The sequence below is a fragment of the Macaca mulatta genome, chromosome 1 (genome assembly GCF_049350105.2).
Source record: "Macaca mulatta isolate MMU2019108-1 chromosome 1, T2T-MMU8v2.0, whole genome shotgun sequence".
Lineage (NCBI taxonomy): Eukaryota > Metazoa > Chordata > Mammalia > Primates > Cercopithecidae > Macaca > Macaca mulatta.
Window position 1 is genome coordinate 60,877,482 of NC_133406.1, and position 19,639 is coordinate 60,897,120.

General features: G+C 51.1%; 1 protein-coding gene and 1 long non-coding RNA gene across 7 annotated transcripts in view; one reads left to right on the plus strand and one right to left on the minus strand.

Moving 5' to 3' along the window:
* The window catches only part of ADORA1 (adenosine A1 receptor), a 40,197-nt gene extending 20,652 nt beyond the window's left edge, over window positions 1-19,545 (plus strand). For 4 of the 6 annotated variants that reach the window (XM_028840053.2, XM_015118614.3, XM_015118615.3 and 1 more), the window contains one exon: window positions 17,432-19,545. In XM_028840053.2, coding sequence (XP_028695886.2) covers window positions 17,432-18,071 — 640 coding nt within the window. In that variant the 3' untranslated portion in view covers window positions 18,072-19,545. 6 annotated transcript variants of the gene reach the window in all.
* On the minus strand, window positions 1,645-5,180 carry LOC144341193 (uncharacterized). Its single transcript, XR_013417978.1, has 2 exons — window positions 4,917-5,180; window positions 1,645-4,756 (listed from the first exon to the last, which is right to left on the minus strand). It is a non-coding gene; the product is annotated as an uncharacterized LOC144341193 (long non-coding RNA).
* Window positions 19,546-19,639: the final 94 nt, after the last annotated feature.

The window sequence follows — 19,639 nt, forward strand, 5'->3', positions numbered from 1 at the left end:
CTTGAACTGGAGTGGCAGAGGTTGCAGTGAGCCGAGATCCCGCACCACTGCACTCGAGCCTGGGTGACAATGAGACCTTGTCGCAAAAAACAAACAACAAAAATACATGCTTTAGAGGCAGCTGGCCTAGGTTGCAATGACGATTCTGGCAGTAGCTGTATGACCTTGGGCAAGTTGCCCAGTCTCCACCTGTGGAGATGGGTCCCTTCCTCCTAGGATGAAGAGTAGAGGAGGGCTGTATGCGAAAGCTCAATGCTAAATGGTAGCTCTGACATCACCGATGCAGCAGACAAAGACTCCATCTTACAGATGAGGAGCCTAAGGTTCTGAGAGGTGACGTGATTTGCTAACAGCAGGTCTGAGTCTGATTCCAATCCAGGTCCTCTAACGCTGTCAAGAGTCTGTCACAGTGTTTTGTCACCCTGAGCCTTGGCCCCCCTAGCCAGCCAGTGTGCTCTGTGGGAGACGGTGGGCACCAGCTGAGGAGGTTGGGAGGAGAGAGAGCAGTGTAGGGGTCAGGCCTTTGTGGAATTGGAAGTTGGAGGCCCTGGGGTTGAACCTTCCAAGTGTCCCAGACTGTCAGTGTTTCTATCAACTGGGTGAGGGAAGCCACTCTATGCCTGTTCCCCGACGTGCCCTCTGTGCCACTGCTCATGTCCACCCCTCCCCTGGTCGCAGTGCATGTCCTGCCCGATTCTTGCCTAGTGGAGTTCCCCAAGGCCCATTACTACTGGCTCTCTGCATTTTTTTTTTTTTAGATGGAGTTTTTGCTCCGTTGCCCCGTCTGGAGTGCAATGGCACGATTTTGGCTCACTGTAACCTCCGCCGCACGGGTTCAAGCGATTCTCCTGCCTCAGCCTCCTGAGTAGCTGGGACTACAGGTGTATACCACCAAGCCTGGCTAATATTTGTATTTTTAGTAGAGACAGGTTTCACCATGTTGCCCAGGCTGGTTGTGAACTCTTGACCTCAGGTGATCCACCCTCCTCGGCCTCCCAAAGTGCTGGGATTACAGGCATGAGCCGCGGCGCCCGGCCTGCATTTTCTTTTTCCAGCTCTGAGCACAGCACCTTGAAGTTTCCATGAATGGTGGATGGAAACAAAAGGATTTGATTTAATAAGCTTCCTCCTCCTCCACACACACCATGCGTTTCCCCCTTCCAGGGTCGTGGCAGATCGGAGTGATTTATAGGACTTCGCAGAAGTGGAAGAAATGACGGAAATTGAGTTTATTGATCAACCCTCAGAGAAGCTGCCTGGCAGGCTCCTGGCCTGGGACATTGCCAGCAGCTAACATGCTGTTCCGTTTTACCCGTGCAAATGCCGGGGGCACAGAGCAGCTCCCAGAGGAGGAGGAGGACAGGCTGTTCCCCACCTCCACCCAGGCTGGGAAGTGAGGAGAAGGGCTGGTTTTGCAGTGGGAAGAAGTGTGCTAGACGCCTGCGAGGACCACCTAATTAACTGGCTGGAGATATTGGGGCTGGGTGGTTGAGGCGGGACCTTCGAGTGGAGACCCTGAGCATTCTATAGGAGTCCCCTCAGCTGAGACCGTGGGGAGCGGAGCTCTGCTGCCTGCCAGTAGGGATGTTGTTGTTGAGATGAGCAAGAAGACTCAGGATGGCTTCCTCTTACCAATTCCTCCTACTTTCTTAACGTTTAAGGTGACGATTGCAATACTCGGCTTAATGATCTGCCATGTTTGTAACTGTTTTCTAGTCATTATGTTTGTTTTCTTTTTTCCTTTTCTTTTTCTGCCTCTCTGGTTTTAATTGAGCATTTTATATGATTGCATTTCCTTCCCCAAATATTATTGAGTCCTTACTGTGTGCCAGATACTGTGGTAGGTGCTAGGAAGATGATTTTGAACCAGATTTGGTCTCCGCCCTTCAGGTACTTGCAGTTATGTGCTCTGGGAGAAAAATAAAAGAATTTTTCTGATTGTCTCACATGGGGAAGAGAAGGGAGCCAGCCCCTAGATGATCTAGGAGACCTCACATTCCCACTTCCTGCTGCGTGTTATTCTGGGGAGGGGGGTCTCTGGCTCACCTGTACCCACTGGGTGAGCCTGGGTGCCCCCCACCTCCCACTGCATCTGTGTGTCTGGGCCCCTCCTCCACAAAGCCATCCCTGGAGCTGGGGCAGAAGCCCCTGAGCACATGCAGTGGGGCGGGAGGGCTGTAGCTGCTGCTAAACTCTTTCTTGGGCTCTGCCCTGGCCTGGGTGACTGCTGGCTGGGGAGGACTGGTTCCTGGATTGGGCCTTGCCTGTGGCTTCTGCAGGGACTCTGTACACTGTGGGCTTGGTGAGTGCTTATGTGGAGGGACACAGGGCAAAGAGAGCGTCAGGAGATACCAAGGAGGGACAATGGAAAACTGCTGGGTCCCGGGGTCCTTCCTGCTGTTATTTGGGCTCTGCACTCCTTTGCCTGGTTGCAAGGTGGGGAGAAAGGCCAGGAGCGGTGAGAATATGACTGTACTTCCTCCAGGTCCCAAGAGTGGTGTCTCCTTGAGTTCTGATGCAGCAGGAAGAACTGAAGTTAGACTCTGGGAAGGACTTTCTAATGTGGAAGCACAAGCTATGGAATGCGGAGCTGAGTGTGGGGGTAGACTCTTTCTTTGGAAAGATTTCCAAGGTGGTGAGCTCTTCCTGTCCTCTCTGTTCTCCTCTACCTGCTGTCTGTCAAATCTTTTCCAGAGTGGGGGACTAGGTGCTGTGATCTTTAGGGGGCCCTGACAACCCAAGCTCAGTGAGAACAGCCGCCTCCTCAGAGCACAGCATCCCAATCTCTCTGGCTCAAGAGGCACCTCCTCTTGTCACTCCAGGCTGTCAGCAAGCATCCAACCTGTTTTCTAGGTCCCAACCCCAGCTGGTGCCTTTGGGCTGATCTCGAGTCTGCACGGGATCTCTCCAGTGGGGGTTGGATTTATAGTCCCTTGGTGGAAATAGGCCTTCAGGCAGATGCCCTGTACCCCGTGGTTCTAGGCAGGCCAAGAGATGCTCTGAAGGGAGGTGGGAGGAAGGGCATGGGTTCCCCCTGATTCCACCTCCCATATCTCCAGTATTCCTCCCTGGCCACTTCCCCAGTGGAGCTTTACTGGGGTTCTCCAGGGAGTGTGGCTTCTCCAGGATCCTGTGTAGGGTTTAGTGCTGGGCTGAGCAGGTTCCCAAACCCCCACCCCAGACTCAGACACTTTCGTCAGTTAGATCAGGGATCTAACCTGTTCTGTACGAGGTTGAGTTAAGTAGGAGAGCTGGCTGTGAAATAGATATGGAAACTATGTGACTTGCCTTCCAAAGTGAAACAGAAGTAATTTTTTGTTTATCTATGTCCTTGCAACCTGTTTTGTATCTCTTCAAGGGCCGATTGTGTATTCCCGTAGAATCAGGGGTGTGCTCCTGTTGGAGATAGCAATGGTCACCTGGTGCTACTGTTCATTGAGTGCCCAGATAAGTTACTGCGCCAGCCTCATCCTCACAGGGGGCCTGCCAAGCCAGCCTTCTCCTCCCATCGTGACCAGACAAAACAAAGGCTCAAAGAATTGTTACTTGCTCAAGGCCACAAGCTGTTAACGGTGGAGTCACAGTTTGAACTCGGATCTTACCCCACAGCACGCTTCATTCATTCATTCATTCATTCATTCATTCATTCATTCATTCCACTCAATACATATTTATTTCTCTTTACATTCCATCTTGCCCCCCATCTTCCTCTCCATGGGGCACAGAGCTAGAGCATGCAATCCTTTCAGGAGGGGCTCCCTTCCGGGGAGGTGTGGGTGCCCCTCACCACTGCCCCTGGTCTCCTCTTCCCCATGAGGAGTTGGGTGCCCCTCCCTCCCTTTGCTAGTGCTGAACTCAGCTCTCCATAGAAGATGATTTGACGCATTCCAGAAGAAGGGAACCGTGACCTGCTAGAGCCCAGAAAAAGATCTCATTCAATCCCTCATCATCCCGACACGGACACAGAGGCCCCAAAAGGGAAAAGGGTCTCCCCCAAGGCCAGCTCACCTCTGGCACAGCCTGGACCAGAACAAGGGTCTCCCAATTCCCACCACAGTGAGGTATTCCAAAGGAGGACTGCCCTCCTTTGAGGGTCCAGCATGGGCCCCCTCTGCTCTCCTGAGCCTGCAGAATTCTGTTGCTTCCTGGCTCCCTCCTGCCTGGGCTCTCCCCATGTGCCAGCTGGGCTGGAGAATTCTCTGCTGCTCTCCTAAGTGGCCACAGTCTGCAAAGACCAGAGAGGCCTATGGGAAGCCGCATAAAGCCATCAGCTCCCTTCCCACCACGGCAGGCCTTTCCACTTCGCTGGAAAAGGAATTTTGCCCCTGTTAGCACCCTGGCCATCCCAGTGAGGTCTCCCTGCAGCAGCTACTCACAGGTCATTGAGTCTGAATGCAGATGGGATGGTTTTTTCCTGTCCCATGGGATGAGTCAGAAATAGTCACCCATAGCAGGTGGGGCCAGTTGGCCTTAGTCCTTTTGCCATCCCGGTCTTCCTTGGAGAGGTGGAGAGAAGCAAATCTCAGTGCAGAAAGAGCTGAGAATGCCGAGGTCTGGGTCCAGTTTTCCTGCGTGTACTGTCCAGGTGAGACACCCTCCTCCTCGAGGACCAACCCCTTACGGGGATGTGGGGGCTATACCTGAATTTGGGAGGTGAGGAGGTGGCTGCATTGTGAAATCGCCCAGGGCATTGTCTCAAAGTGCGATACCTTGGCCTCCTGGCTGTGGAAAAACATTCCATAGGATATGCCCTGGACTGGGAGAAAGGGATGAAGATCAGAGGCAAATATACTTTGAAAACATGCCTCCTCCAAATCTGAAAGCCTCCCACTTTGCACCCCACCCTCTGAAGCCCCCTCTGGATCAGAACCACAGAGCAAATCCAAACTTCTGTTTGTTGGGATGAGAACGCCCACCTAGAGAGAGAGAGAGAAGAGCTCTCTGCAGGCACACAGGTGTCCGGGGAGCTTGTGCTGTCAGTCATCCATGAAACCTTTGAGTGGGGGTGCTGGTGGCGATCTCTGCCCTGTGCGTTGCAGCACACACCGCTCTCATCAGACTGGGGATCCCTTTGCTCAGGTGCTGGGCCTCTCCTGTGGACTGAGAGTTCCTTCATGGTGGGAGCTATGTTTATTCTGCTCATGTCCAGCGCTCAGAAAGGGGCCCTGAATCCGAAGGACAGATGGTGGGGGAGGTTGCTCAGAATAGAGGGTGTTACTGAGTCACACACAGGAACCTCGTTATTTTTCCCACCAGGCTGAGGAGTTATTTGTCCTCAGCAAGTGACCAGGAGTGATTTCCAAGGCCCATTACACTAATGACTTAGTCAATTTATCCTGCTGTTTTCTTTCAAGACACAGAGTGTCTTCCCCACTCCCTGTAGCCCTGCAGGCTGGCCTGGGGTGTCAGCCCGGGTCTCCTTTTGGGGATTGATGGGCACTGATGTTCTAGATGGTGAATGACGCCACAGAGCCCCTCACAGTGGGATTCAAGGCAGGATTCTTAGGCCCGATATCCTGCCCCCTCCCCAGGGCCCCTGAAGCAGACTCCCCTGGGCAATGTTACTGTTAAATATTTGGCCCCTGGAGTGTGCCCAGCACTTTTGATTGTATCTGGTTTCCTGTTCTCCTTGGGGAGGAAGAATTTCTCTGCAGGAAGTAGTTTAATAGTCTGAAAGCCTTATTTTCCTGCTCTTGAGATCCAAGTTTCCAGTTACAAGTGGCTGAGATCCTTGATAAGAGAGGAGGCGGGAAGGAGGGGACCAGAGCTATGAACTGTCACTCCCTCCCAGCCAAGGGCGAGGGAAGGGAAGAGGGAGGATTCAGTCCCTAACTATCCAAACCGCAGGACCGCAGAAAGACGTGGACCTCTGGCATCCCCCGGCCCTCCACCTCCCTGCACCCATGTCCTTCCGTGAGGAACACGTGATGAGAAACAGGGATGGCCAGGCCTGAGGACACTGCTCCGGTCTCAGCAGTTGACAGGACACTGTGTCATCCTGTTAGCATTTTCCAAACCCACATGTGGGTTCTTTCGCCTCTGAGTGAAGGCGTTTGTAAGAGTTGGGTGGCTCACTCATACCTATACCTCTGGCAGGGGGTTCTTAGAGATGACTGTGCTCAGTTCTTCCTGATGCAGCTTTACTCTTGAACCATCTGAGTCTAACCGGGAACACAGAAATCATTTTAGGTGTTTACAGCTGAGGGTCTTATACCAGGAATTGGTGATGAAGCAGCCGAGACGCAAACAGGGAGAGTGAAGTAACCCAGAGATGAGTAACAACAGGAAGCTACCCCGAGGCAGAAGGACAAAGTGAGGAGGTGGTGATCCCGGAGCCCAGGGGCTGCAGTTGGCTGGTGGAAGCTGCACCCATGGTGGGTTTGTCTGGTGTGTAGTGGAGCCATGGAGGAGTCATAACCACTGCCTAGTGCACGGCTGGGTCAGGGAGGTGGACAGCTCCCCACCCCCCAACCCGTCCCCATTGCTCCAGCACTGCAGTATTTCCTGTGGACCTGGATAGCCCCAGGGCTCGGGAAATGCAGCCTGCCAGGGTCAGCCCCGTGGTGATACAAAGCAGGGCAGGGTCAGGAGAGAAAGCCAAGGACAGACAGCTTCAGAACTGGCGCACTCCAGTCTCATCCCTGCAGTGGTGGCTGGCTTCTTTACACCTTTCTCGCTTTGGCTGTTCTGCATTCACCAAAGAGAATTCTGTAGGGCCTCTATGCCCACTCCCTCTTCCTTCTTTTTTCTCTGTCAGATGTATCTTCGCTGATTGGTCCCATGGTGTGTTCACCATCTGATGGCATCTTCCTACTTTTTTTTTTTTTTTCCATTATTTTTTTGAGATGGAGTCTCGCTCTGTCACCCAGGCTGGAGTGCAGTGGCATGGCTCACTGCAACCTCTGCCTCCCAGGCTCAAGCGATTCTCCTGCCTCAGCCTCCTAAGTGGCTGGGACTATAGGTACCTGCCATCATGCCCAGCCAGTTTTTGTATTTTTAGTAGAAATGGGGTTTCACCATGTTGGCCAGAGTGGTCTCAAACTTCTGACCTCAAGTGACCGCCCGCCTTGGCCTCCTAAAGTGCTGGGATTACAGGCATGAGCCACTGCGCCCAGACTGAGCTCTTCCTATTCTAAAGTGGCTTATCGTTTATGTTCTCTGAGTCAGCCTAACAATCAGTCCCCAGTGGCATCCAGGAGTGCCCTCTGAGGGTGTAGACAAGGAGAGGCCACCCCTCTGTGTGCCGCTGGGCCTCCAACTAGAAGTGATCTCATCCCTGAAAAGGACGATTCATGAGACAAAGGACCAACGAGGAGCTTGGGCATTCTCATGATGTCTTTTGGGAATTAGCATGAGATGAAGACTTGCTTTTCTGGGATGCAGGCTAAGAGACTCTGGGGAGGCAAGTTCTGGCCCGGGAAGCCTCTGCTGGTCTCACAGTGTGCAGGGCAATGCTGGGACTCCAAGCCACTGTGGACGTGTTGGTGGCTGGCTGGTGGCCTGGTGGCAGTTTCTCATACATTTCATAAGAGGCCCTTGTCATAGCAGCCTTATGTTGCAGGACCTAGGCAGGGGACCAGGAGTTGTCTGATTCAGCAGTGGATTCCCTACAGCTCCCAGCACAGCAGGGAATGAACCAGAGAATGATTTTCCTCATCCAGGGCATCATAATTGCCTTCAGGGCTAGGGTCATGCCTTTCTAATCTGACTGTCTCTAATTGAGCACCTATCATTTAATCCTTATCTCTTGTTCCCTGAGATGTACTCACATAGCAGGTCCTCAAGCAATCATTTCTGAATAAGTGGATGTATGGTTTCATTAATGCATTTTTACATGTATTTATTCATTCATTCAACAAATAGTTATTGAGCACTGATACAGGTACTGGGGATGCAGTGGTAAACATGCCAAATAAAGGTTCTGTCCTAATGGGGCTCATATTCTACTGGAGTACTGGAGAGAAACTGATAATAAATGCATAGATAGATAGATAGATGGGGGGGGGGAAGAGAGGGTGTGAGAGAGACAGAGGAGGGAGAGGGTCAGGAAGTGATAAGCTCTATCAGGAAAATTAAATCTGGCAAGAGGATACAGTGATAGAGACTATTTTTCAGGAGAGTCAGGGATTTTCCCTTAGGACCTGCCATCTGAGTGGAGACCTGAGTGAATGGAGAATGCGCCTTCCCAGACATTTCAGGAGATGAACAGGAACTGCAAAGGCCCTGAGGTGGGAGAGTGCCCCAGGTATGTAAACAAAAGAGTGTCTACTAGCATGGTGAGAGTAAAGTGGAGTTCAGGGAGAGTGAAGTGGAGTTCAAGGTAAGGGGATGGGCCCTTCGGGGAGAGAAGGTCAGGGAGACTGGGGGAATGACAGGGCACCCTCTGCTCAGAGGTCAGGATCAAAATCAGAGTCATCTTGTTGATTCTTTCTCTCAGCTGGACATCTGTCTTATTTCATTTTCTGCTGCTATAATGGAATAGCACAGTCTAGGTAATTCATAATGAACAGAAATTTATTTGGCTCACAGTTCTAGAGGCTGGGAAGTCCAAGATTAGGGGACCATGTCTGATAAGGACCTTCTTGCTGCCTCATAACATGCTGAAGGCATCACACAGGCAGGAGCTGAACTCATCCTTCAGAAGGACCCCACTTCTGTGATAATGAACCTGTTCCTGCAGTATTGGCATTAATCCATTCATATGGGTGGAGCCTCATGACCTAATTACCTCTTAAAGGGCCTACTTCTCTGCACTGTTGCAATGGGGATGGTTTCCAATATATGAGCTTTGAGGGACGCATTCAAACCACGGCATTCTGCCCTGGCCTTCAAAATTCATGTCCTTCTTGCATGCAAAATACATTTATTCCATCCCAGTAGCCCCCAAAGTCTTAACTAGATCCAGCATCTACTCAAAAGTCCAAAGTCCGGAGTCTTATCTAAATCAGATATGGGTGAGGCTCAAGACAGGATTCATCCTAAGGCACATTTCCTTCTAGTTGTGAGCCTATGAAATCAAAACAAATTACATGCTTCCAAAATGCAATGGTGGGACAGGAATAGGATAGGTATCCCCATTCCAAAGGGGAGAAATGGGCAAGAAGAAAGCAGTAACAGGACCCAAGTAAGTCCAAACCCCAACAAGCCAGACAACATTAAATCTTAAGAGTCTAATGCCCTGAAGTTATTAATGCCCTGAAGATTCCTGTGCCGGAGGATAAATATACTGCCCAGGTGGATGCCAAAGAAAAAGAAGATGTGAAATCTTGTGCTGAGTGGGTGTCTCTCTCAAAGGCCAGGATTGTAGAATATGAGAAACAGATGGAGAAGATAAAGAACTTAATTCCATTTGATCAGATGACCACTGAGGACTTGAACGAAGCTTTCCCAGAAACCAAATTAGACAAGAAAAAGTATCCCTATTGGCCTCACCAACCAATCGAGAATTTATAAAATTGAGTCTGGGAGGAAGCTCTGGCCCTTGTATTACACATTCTGGACATTAAAAATAATAATTACACACACACACACACACACACACACACACCCCCCAAAAGAGTCTAGAATAGCCTTTTACTCCATGTACCACCTTCTGGACATATTGGCTCTACTGGGCTCAGCCCATGAAGCAACTCTCATGAACTGGAGTCTCATGCCTGCAGCTCTCCCATACTGGAGTTGTATGCTGGTGGTCCTACAGTGCTGGGGTCTGTGCAGTGGCCTCACTCCCATGACTCCAGGAGGCATTGCCCTGGTGAGGGATCTCTGTGGTGGCTCTGTCCCTGTGACAAGTTTCTGCCTGGGCCTCCAGGCTGTCCATGATATCCTTTGAAATCTAATTGGAGGCTGGCGTGACCCCACAGCTCCCACACTCTGTGCACCTGCAGAATCCACACCATGCTGACACTGCCAAGACCTACCTACCACTTGTGTTCTCTGGAACAGCAGCACAAGCTACATCTGGGCCTGCTTGAGCCATGACTGGGGCTGCCAAGGAGCACTGTGGTGGAGCAGAGTCCTGAGGTGGCCCTGGGCAGCAAACACCGAGGTCCCGCTTGGTGTCTCTGGAAACCTTGCTCTAAAGGTCCTCACCTGCCTTGAAAATCTCTGAAATGCCTGTGTGGTCATTCTCCCATCATCTTGATGAATAGAACCTGGCTTCTTTCTATCCATGTTATTCTCTTTAGCAAATGGTGTTTTGGCCACATCCTTACTATTCTCTCCTGAACACACTTTTTAATTCTTTACATGGCCAGGTTGAGAGTTTTCCAAATCTTTCCATTCTGCTTCCCTTTTAATGATAACTTTCATCTTTAAATCATCTCTATCTTCCTTCATTTTGCTATAAATGGCAAAAAGAAACCATGTAGCACCTTGAATGTTTTGTTGCTTGGATATTTCTTCTGCTAGGTATCCCAGTTAGTTGCTCTAAAGTTCTGCCTTCCACAAGACACAATTTCACCAAGTTCTTTACAACTACATAACAAAGATGACCTTTACTCCAGTTTTCAGTATCTTGTTTCTTGTTTCCATCTGAGACCTCATCCAAATTTCTTTAGTGTCCAGATTTTCTGCTAGCATTCTAATCACGACCATTCAAATCATCCCTTAAAAGATTCAGTTGCTCCCTACAGCTCTTGTCTTCTGAGCTTTCACCAGAATTACCCTTAATGCTCCATTTATGGCAGTCTAGGCATTTTCTTTTTTGCCTACTCCTCCAAACTCTTCCAGCCTATACCTGTTACCCAGTTCTAAAGCTGCTTCCACATTTTCAGGTATTTGTTATAGCAACAACCCCACTTCTGGTACCAATTTTCTGTCTTAGTCCATTTTGTGCTACTATAACAGAATACCTGAAACTGGATAATTTATAAAGAAAAGAAGTTTACTCAGCTCACATTTCTGGAAGCTGAGAAGTCCAAGATCGAGGGTCTGAATCTGACAAGGGCCTTTTTTTCTGGCTCATCCTATGGCTCAAGGGTGGAAGGACAAAAGAGCACACTCTCAAGACAGAAAAGAAGGTGGCCAAACTCATCTTTTATAAAGACTCCACTCCTGTGATAATGAACCCACTTCTGCAATAATGGCATTAATCCATTCAAGAGGGCGGAGCTCCCAGGATCTAATGACCTCTCAAAGGTCCCACCTTTCATCATCATTGCATTCGGGATTAAGTTTCCAACACATGAGCTTTGGGGGACACGTTCAAACCATAGCAACATCCAAACTCAGCAGCAGGTCCTGTTGGCCCTGTTCCTAAATACATCTCAAAGCCATATGCTTCTTCTCAATTCCCATGCCGCCTGCTACAGCATCCCACCCTCATCTGCCTGGATGGCTAAAATAGCCTCCTGCTGGTTTTCTTGCCTTCCCTCATTCCCTGCTGCAACGCATTCTCCACACAGCAGCCTGAGTTGTTTTTTAAAAACAGAAATTCGATTATATTATTCCTTTGCTTAAAATGACTTTCCCTTGTACTTAGAATAAACCCCAGAACACTTACTGCAGACCTCTCAGCCCTAGGCCTCTTCTCTGACTGAGCCGGCCTCTCTGGCCTTCACCCCTGTGGTTCCTTCACACTGGCCTTCTCTTGCCACTCTGGCCTCAGCACCTCTCCCAGATGGTGCCTTCTGCCTAGAAGGCTCTGTCCCAGATCTTTCCCTGGCTGACTCGGTGGTGGTCCTTTGGCTCTCGGCTCATTGTCTCATCCTCAGAGAGGCTGCCCTGCATATCAGCAGTGTGCCCTGCCCACTGACTCACTCCTGGGTGACCCTGCTTATTTCGCTTGGTAGGTCTTTTCACTCTCTAAAATGATCTGGTTTATTTGTTTGCATATCTATTGCCTGTTTCTCTGTCTGCAGAATGATACTTTCATGAGTCTGTTCTCTTTTATATTCCTGAACCCTAACACCTACAACCTGGCACCTGATAGGTGCTCAATGAATACCCCTTCAATAAATGAAAGGGTGAGTCTCAACCACCTGATTTCCCCCAGAAGGAACAAGACACCAACTAAATAGCTGGGCAGCACATGCATGTGAACAGGTCATTCTGATGACTCAGAAAGAGGTCAGACTTTGCGGGAGAAGGGAGGCTCCCAGGCAAGGCACAATGGCATCCTCACAACTGCTTAGTCCAGGGAGATTTGCCTGGGGCAGGAGAGACTTGCCTTCCGGGCCCTAGCCATGGCTCCCTTCTTCTGCTCCAAGCTTCCGCCCTCCAATCCTCACGTGTCCTCCGTCTCCCAGAGTGGCAGAGCTGGGTCCAATGTGGGCTTTGCACTTGGACATACTGGAGTCTTAGAAATTCTTTTCCTGCTTTTTCCTGGCAGAGTGGCCTTGGACATGTTTTCTAATCTCTCCAAGTCTCAGTTACTGCAATTAAGAAATAAGAATAATGGCACAGGTTGAGTATCCCTTATCCAAAATGTGTGGGACCAGAAGTGTTTCCAATTTGGGATTTTTTTCAGATTTTGGAATATTTGCATTATACTCACTGGTTGAGCATCCCTAATCTGGAAATCTGAAATGCTCCAATGAACATTTTCTTTGAGTGTCTTGTTGGCATTCAAGTAGTGTTGAATTTTGGAGCATTCGGGCTTTTGGATTTTCACATTAGGGATGCTCAACCTGTAGTATCTAAGTGATAGGGTTGTGCTGAAGTATCAATAAAACCATGTCTATAAAGTCAGCGCCCAGGGCTGGGCGCAGTGGCACACGCCTATAATCCCAGCACTTTGGGAGGCCAGAGCAGGAGGATCACTTGAGCCCTGGAGTTTGAGATCAGCCTGGTCAACATAGTGAAACCCCCATCTCTACAAAAACACTTAAAAATAACTAGGCATGGTGGCCCACACTTGTCCCCACTACTGAGGAGGCTGAGGTGGAAGGATCTCTTGAGCCCAGGAGTTTGAGGTCACAGTTAACTGTGATTGCACCACTGCAATCCAGCCTAGGAGACAGAGTGAGAGCCTATCTCTTAAATAAATAAATAAATAAATAAATAAATAGTGCCCAGCGCATAGAAATAAATGTTAACGCTTACCAGCATTTTTATTGTTGTTATTATTGATCAGATAACTATTATTTTCAAACTCCTTCCTCACTTAGCCTCCAGAATCTCCCACCCCTCCTATGGCAGCCCTGCCAGGGTGTCCTGGGAAGAACCAATGGCTCTCTCTGCCCTGCCCTATTTGGACACAGGATTTGAAGACTTCGTTCCCTCATTTCCACCTCTAAACCATATTGACACTCCTGCAGCAGCTATGATATGAAATCCTTTTCTGTTCAGCCACCAGCTCTTGCCAGCACTGAGAGGCTCAACAGGAACTCCCTTCCATTTCTTTCCTCAAGCGATCCCTTTGCCTCTCAGGGTCTCTGTAGACCATTGCTCTGGGGACTCAGTCTTTTCATGTTATCATCATCAATAAGAAGTTCCGACTAATAAACTAATTCATACTATGGAGTTCATGTCATTTCAGCTTTTAAAAATAACACACAAGTGGGCGTGGTGGCTCATACCTGTAATTCCAGAACTTCAGGAGGTCGAGGGGGGAGAATTGCTTGAGCACAAGGTGCTCGAGATCAACCTGGGCAACACAGGGAGACCCCGTCTCAATAAACTAAATAAATAAATAGCACACAGAGAAGGCAACTCTTAACCCAAAGGAATGTCTCATTCCTTGTGGGATTTTATGCACTTTGAAGGAGATTCTTGAGGTGGGGCTCTCCCTGGTTGCCTCAGGGCTATTTTTTTTTTTTTTGAGACAGAGTTTCGCTCTTGTTGCCCAGGCTGGAGTGCAATGGCGCAATCTCACGATCTCGGCTCACTGCAACCTCTGCCTCCTGGGTTTAAGTAATTCTCCTACCTTGGTCTCCCGAGTAGCTGGGATTACAAGCATGCGCCACCATGCCTGGCTAATTTTGTATTTTTTTTTTTTTTTTTTTTAGTAGAGACAGGGTTTCACCATGTTGCCCAGGCTGGTCTTGAACTCCTGACCTCACGTGATCCTGCCTCGGGCTCCCAAAGTGCTGGGATTACAGGCATGAGCCACTGCACCCGGTTCCCTCAGGGCTATCGTTAAGGCACTGTCTGCCCTGCTGGCCTGTGGATGGGGCCCCACTTGGTGTTTTCCTGTCTCTGTTCCGTTGCTCTCCCGTTCGTGCACGCCTGAGTTGCACACTCCTGAGAGCAGCATCTCCCTGCTTAGCTCCCAGCACAGCCCTCGGGGATGCTGTGGACTTGGGAGGGGCATTCACAAGTCAGAGGCACCTTCCATACACCCCGACCCCATGCATGCCCCAGGACTTGCAGCCTCTGCTTCCTTTCCCACGTGTAAGGAGAGGTGAGCTTCTCCCCTGGCCCTGGGAGGCAGCCCTTCCTGTGAGAGCCTGCCCCACCTCAGCCAAGGTCTTGGGTCCAGCCCTTTCCCACAAGGGAGAAAATAGCAAGAAAAACAGATGAGAGCTGATACCCTAAGCTGCAGGGTCTGCTGGGACTGGGTACTGGAGGAGCCCCAGGAAAGCTTTAACCCCGGGGGCTCCAGGCGGTCAGAAGGGTGAGGGGTGAGGAGAGAAGAGGGGAGGGAGCCACCTCTGTAGCTAGAAGTTGTCTCTTCCCTCTCTCCTGTCAGTGTCTAGACTGTCACTGTCTACCTCTCCTCTCTCCATAGGTCATCACTGCCCTGATGTCAGTCCCAGGCTAGATCCCTCAATCCATAGGCTGGACGGCAGCACCAGAGGTCACCTGGCCCACCCCACTGACTCTGGGTGGTGCCTTCCTTGGGCAAGGTCTAGAAGTTCCCCTTTTAAATCTAATAGGCAAGGGATATTTTCAACCTGCCAATCATCTGCATCTCAGCAACCCACAGTCAGCCTGGCACCCTGAAGGTGAGCTGGGCTTGGAGTCAGGAGACCCAGGCCAGTGGAGCTTCTAATCTGTGAAATGGGCATTCCCTTGTCTGCTGTGCTCACCACAGCAGCGGTTATGGGGATTACCCGAGATAGGACTGAGAAAGGGATTTGTACATGATAAATGTGGTATAAATAGCAGATGTGATGGGTGGTAGGGGTAGGCAGGACACCTGGCCCTGTCCTCTCTGCAGCAGCAGCTGTCTTTCCCTGCTGAGGTTCACCTGGGGATCTGGCCCTGCTCTCCGCTGTGTGGCTGCTGAGATAGCATCTCTCAGCCTTCAGAATGACCAGCGTTCCTTTGGTCTTTTCCTGTAGACTCACTCCCGGAACTTTTTCCACCATATCTGAGAGGACACGTGGGGAACACTTTGAGATGGTCAGGAACAAGATGTGAGGAAGATGTTTAAATAGCCCTTAGGCTGTGTTTGCTAAGCATCCAGAGATACTGGAGTTTTCCAGGTGGCCATTTGTCTAGGAGCTTGGAGGGGTAAGAAGAGCTCAGGCAAAGGAATACTGGTTGCGTGTTTACAGAGTACTTGCACACGTAGTATCTCATTTGATCCTCCCCCTCTGAAGTAGGTCTCTTTTACAGAGGAGACATTGATCTAGCAAGTTGCAGACTGGCGGCCCAAGTTTGGGTCTTCTGACTCACAGTGTCTGCACCAGGCCTGGCCATTCTGCTTGAGGATACAGAGGAGGGAAAGGGCTTCAATTACAGCAAGAGAGTGAGGATTGGATCTAAGGAAACTTCAGAGTCACAAGTGAACCAGTCACCTCTCAAGGCCCCTTGGTGGCGGTTTGGGGCACAAGAATCCTATGATCACAGAGTAGGAGAGGGGAACTGCTCCGAAGGTGTTGGAGTCATCTAGTCCTCAATTTCTTCACTGGGACAATGAAGGGATAGAAAATGAGATTCCAAAGGTCTCTTCTAGTCCTTATCTTCTAGATGGGGTAGAGAGGGGGCATCTGGTTCCTCCCACTCTGCAAATTGTCTCCCTTCCTACTTCTATAGCCTTCACAGAGCAGGTGGGCTTTGATGGATGGTAAAGGATCTAGGAGAAGCGCTGTCTGGGGTGAGACAGACTTTAAGCATCATCACCATGCAGAAGAAAGCCGCAGATTCTGCATCCCTGGGGCAGAAGGAAACGGTCGGCAGCCTCTCCCTTCACACTCCTGGGTCTCAGAAGCTGTTTACATGCTCAGGAGGGCACTCCATCCATTTCAGAAGCTGCTTTGGAAAATAACAACTGGGCAAGCTGCTGCTGCTCAGCCGGCTCCTCAGCACAGAGCTGGCGAGACCCAGCCCTTGGCACTGTCTCCAAGGCCAGTGTATAGGCAGAAGCCATGATGGCTGCTGGCTAGATTGGTTTAAAGGGAAGCAGGAACCCCTGAGATGTGAAAACGCCCAACCCTTGTGGCTCATGAGCAGCCTCGTCATCCAGATGTTTCCATCTTCTTTGTGGGTCATGACATGAAAAAAGTTAGGCCCTTGACTCAACCTATTTCCTTTAAAGGATGTATCATGATCTATAGTTGTCTTGTTTATTTTCTTGCTTTGGTGTTATCTGTCTCTTCACCCAAAATGTGAGATATGTAGAAGCAGGGATCTTTTATCTTATTCTCAGCACAGAGAGCAATGCCTAGCACAGAAAGCACTTGACAAATGCTTGCTGAATGAATGCATCCATGTATGCGCGCGTAAATGCATGAATGAATGAGTGAAAGTATCCAGCATGTAGTAGATGCTCAGTGAATATCAGTTTTCTTTCCTGAGCATCATTTCCAGTTAGCTTGGGAGTGCAGGGCTGGTTCTTGAGATCAAGCCGTTAGGAGTTAAGTGCTGCACAGTGATTGGAAGGGGAAACAGGAGGTTAATGTAGAGGTGGGAGACAGGGTATGGCAGGGGAGTATGGGACAAGGCCAAGAGAAGGGGGGTTGTGTGAAAGATTTTTTGAAATGACAGTTGTGTCTGCTGGCCTAAGAGAAGGGATGGTTGGTTAATCACCTGGGTGTTTCGGTCAGTGTAGACATGTTTTAGGAAGCATGGAATGGCGCTGCCACCTTCCATGTGGCCTTGGGCAGATCCTGTGACTACTTTGAACCTCAGTTTCCTCATCTTTCGATTGGGTAGCCCTCATTCTGCCGGTGACTTCCTACGCGACGAAGGCTGTCATGAAGCAAGGGTGAGATAACCAGTGGGGGCGTGCTGAGCGCATGGGAGGAATTTTTACTTTTCCTTGAAATTCCTAAAGGAGCTCCTCCGTGATTTTCTATTATTATTTTTGTTATTAATCAGGATTTCCTTTCTCTGCAGGAGAGTGAGCCAATGCATGGCAAGCACTAAATCTTAGATCCTGAAGACTCGGCCCTCAAGCAAAAGACATGCACCTCCCCACTCACTGGGCCCTGGATGGGGAGGGTGCTCCTCTTAGAGGCCCCTGGAGGCCAGGTGTGCCTCGGAGGGGCCTTTCGAGGCAGCTGGGAGGCAGATCCTGACACTCTGCCCTCTTCTCCCCCAGATACAAGATGGTGGTGACCCCCCGGAGGGCGGCGGTGGCCATCGCCGGCTGCTGGATCCTCTCCTTGGTGGTGGGGCTGACCCCTATGTTTGGCTGGAACAATCTGAGCACGGTGGAGCGGGCCTGGGCAGCCAACGGCAGCATGGGGGAGCCCGTGATCAAGTGCGAGTTCGAGAAAGTCATCAGCATGGAGTACATGGTCTACTTCAACTTCTTTGTGTGGGTGCTGCCCCCGCTTCTCCTCATGGTCCTCATCTACCTGGAGGTCTTCTACCTAATCCGCAAGCAGCTCAACAAGAAGGTATCGGCCTCTTCTGGCGACCCGCAGAAGTACTATGGGAAGGAGCTGAAGATCGCCAAGTCGCTGGCCCTCATCCTCTTCCTCTTTGCTCTCAGCTGGCTGCCTTTGCACATCCTCAACTGCATCACCCTCTTCTGCCCGTCCTGCCACAAGCCCAGCATCCTCACCTACATTGCCATCTTCCTCACGCACGGCAACTCAGCCATGAACCCTATCGTCTACGCCTTCCGCATCCAGAAGTTCCGCGTCACCTTCCTTAAGATTTGGAATGACCATTTCCGCTGCCAGCCTGCACCCCCCATTGACGAGGATCTCCCAGAAGAGAGGCCTGATGACTAGACCCCGCCTTCTGCTCCCACCAGCCCACATCCAGTGGGGTCTCAGTTCAGTCCTCACTTGCTCACTTTCCCGGGGATCTCCCTGAGCCTGCCCCAGCTGGGCTGTGGGCCAGGGGCACGGGGGAGGCTCTGAAGAGATAACCGCAGGGTGTGGTCCCTCCACTAGGAGTTAACTACCCTATACTTCGGGGCCCTGCAGGAGGCTTGGGAGGGCAAGGATCCTACAGAGGGACCGGGTGTCCAGAGGCAAGAGTGTCCTGAGCCTCCACCTGCCTGACCATCCCATGAGCAGTCCAGCGCTTCAGGGCTGGGCAGGTCCTGGGGAGGCCAAGACTGCAGAGGAGCCACCTGGGCTGGGAGAAGGTGCTTGGGCTTCTGCAGTGAGGCAGGGGAGTCTGCTTGTCTTAGATGTTGGTGGTGCAGCCCCAGGACCAAGCTTAAGGAGAGGAGAGCATCTCCTCTGAGACGGATGGAAGGAGAGAGGTCGAGGACGCACTGGCCTGGCTGTCTCTCCTGTTCTGTAGGAGAGGGTGGCCAGAGGCAGCTAAGGGGCAGGAATCAAGGAGCCTCCATTCCCAACTCTGAGGACTCTGGGCCCCAGGCCATACCAGGTGCTAGGGTGCCTGCTCTCCTTGCCCTGGGTCAGCCCAGGATTGTACGTGGGAGAGGCAGAAAGGGTAGGTTCAGAAATCATTTCTGATATTTGCTGGAGTGCTGGCTCCATGCCCTGGGGAGTGAGCTTGGTGCGGTGGGTGCTGGCTTCAAACAGCCATGAGGTGGCAGCTCTGAGCCCTCCTTCTTGCCCTGAGTTTTCCAGGGAGGAGCCTGGAGTGTAATTACCTGTCATCTGGGCCACCAGCTCCACTGGCCCGCCCGATGCTGGGCCTGAACTGTCCTAGGTGACCCCATCTCTGCTGCTTCTGGGCCTAATGGAGAGGAGAACCCTAGACATTCTGCCTGCCTGGGGACGGGGTGGACGAAGGAAAGGGTCTGTAAGGACTCAGTGTTGACTGTGGGTCCCCCTGGGTTGGGTTTAGCAGGCTGCAGCAGGCAGAGGAGAGCACCCCCCGGGAGTGTGTGGGAGAAGGCCTTGCTGTCATGTGAATCCCTCAATACCCCTAGTATTTGGCTGGGTGTTCAGGGACTTTGGAAGCTCTATTGCAGGTGTCTGGGGGTCTAGGACTTTAGGGATCTGGGGAAGGACCAACCCATGCCCTGCCAAGCCTGGAGCCCCTGTGTTGGGGGGGTGAGGCAGGGAGCCTGGAGCCCCGGTGGAGGGGAGGTTAGGCGGGGGAGCCTGGAGCCCCCGTGTAGGGGGGGACGAGGCGGGGGAGGGGAGGTGGTCACTGAGTTGACCTTCTGAACATGAGTGTCAACTCCAGGCCTTGCTTCCAGGCCCTTCCCTCTGTTGGAAAGGGGGTGTGCCCTGGCCCCCAAGGGAGGCCCAAGTGACTAATAAAAAACTGTGAACCCTGTGGAGAGCACATTGCTGGGCGCAGCTTTAGCAGAGAGGAAGCAATGGCGGGGGCCGGGAGGAGCTGCAAGAGTGGGCCTGTGGAGGCGTTCAAG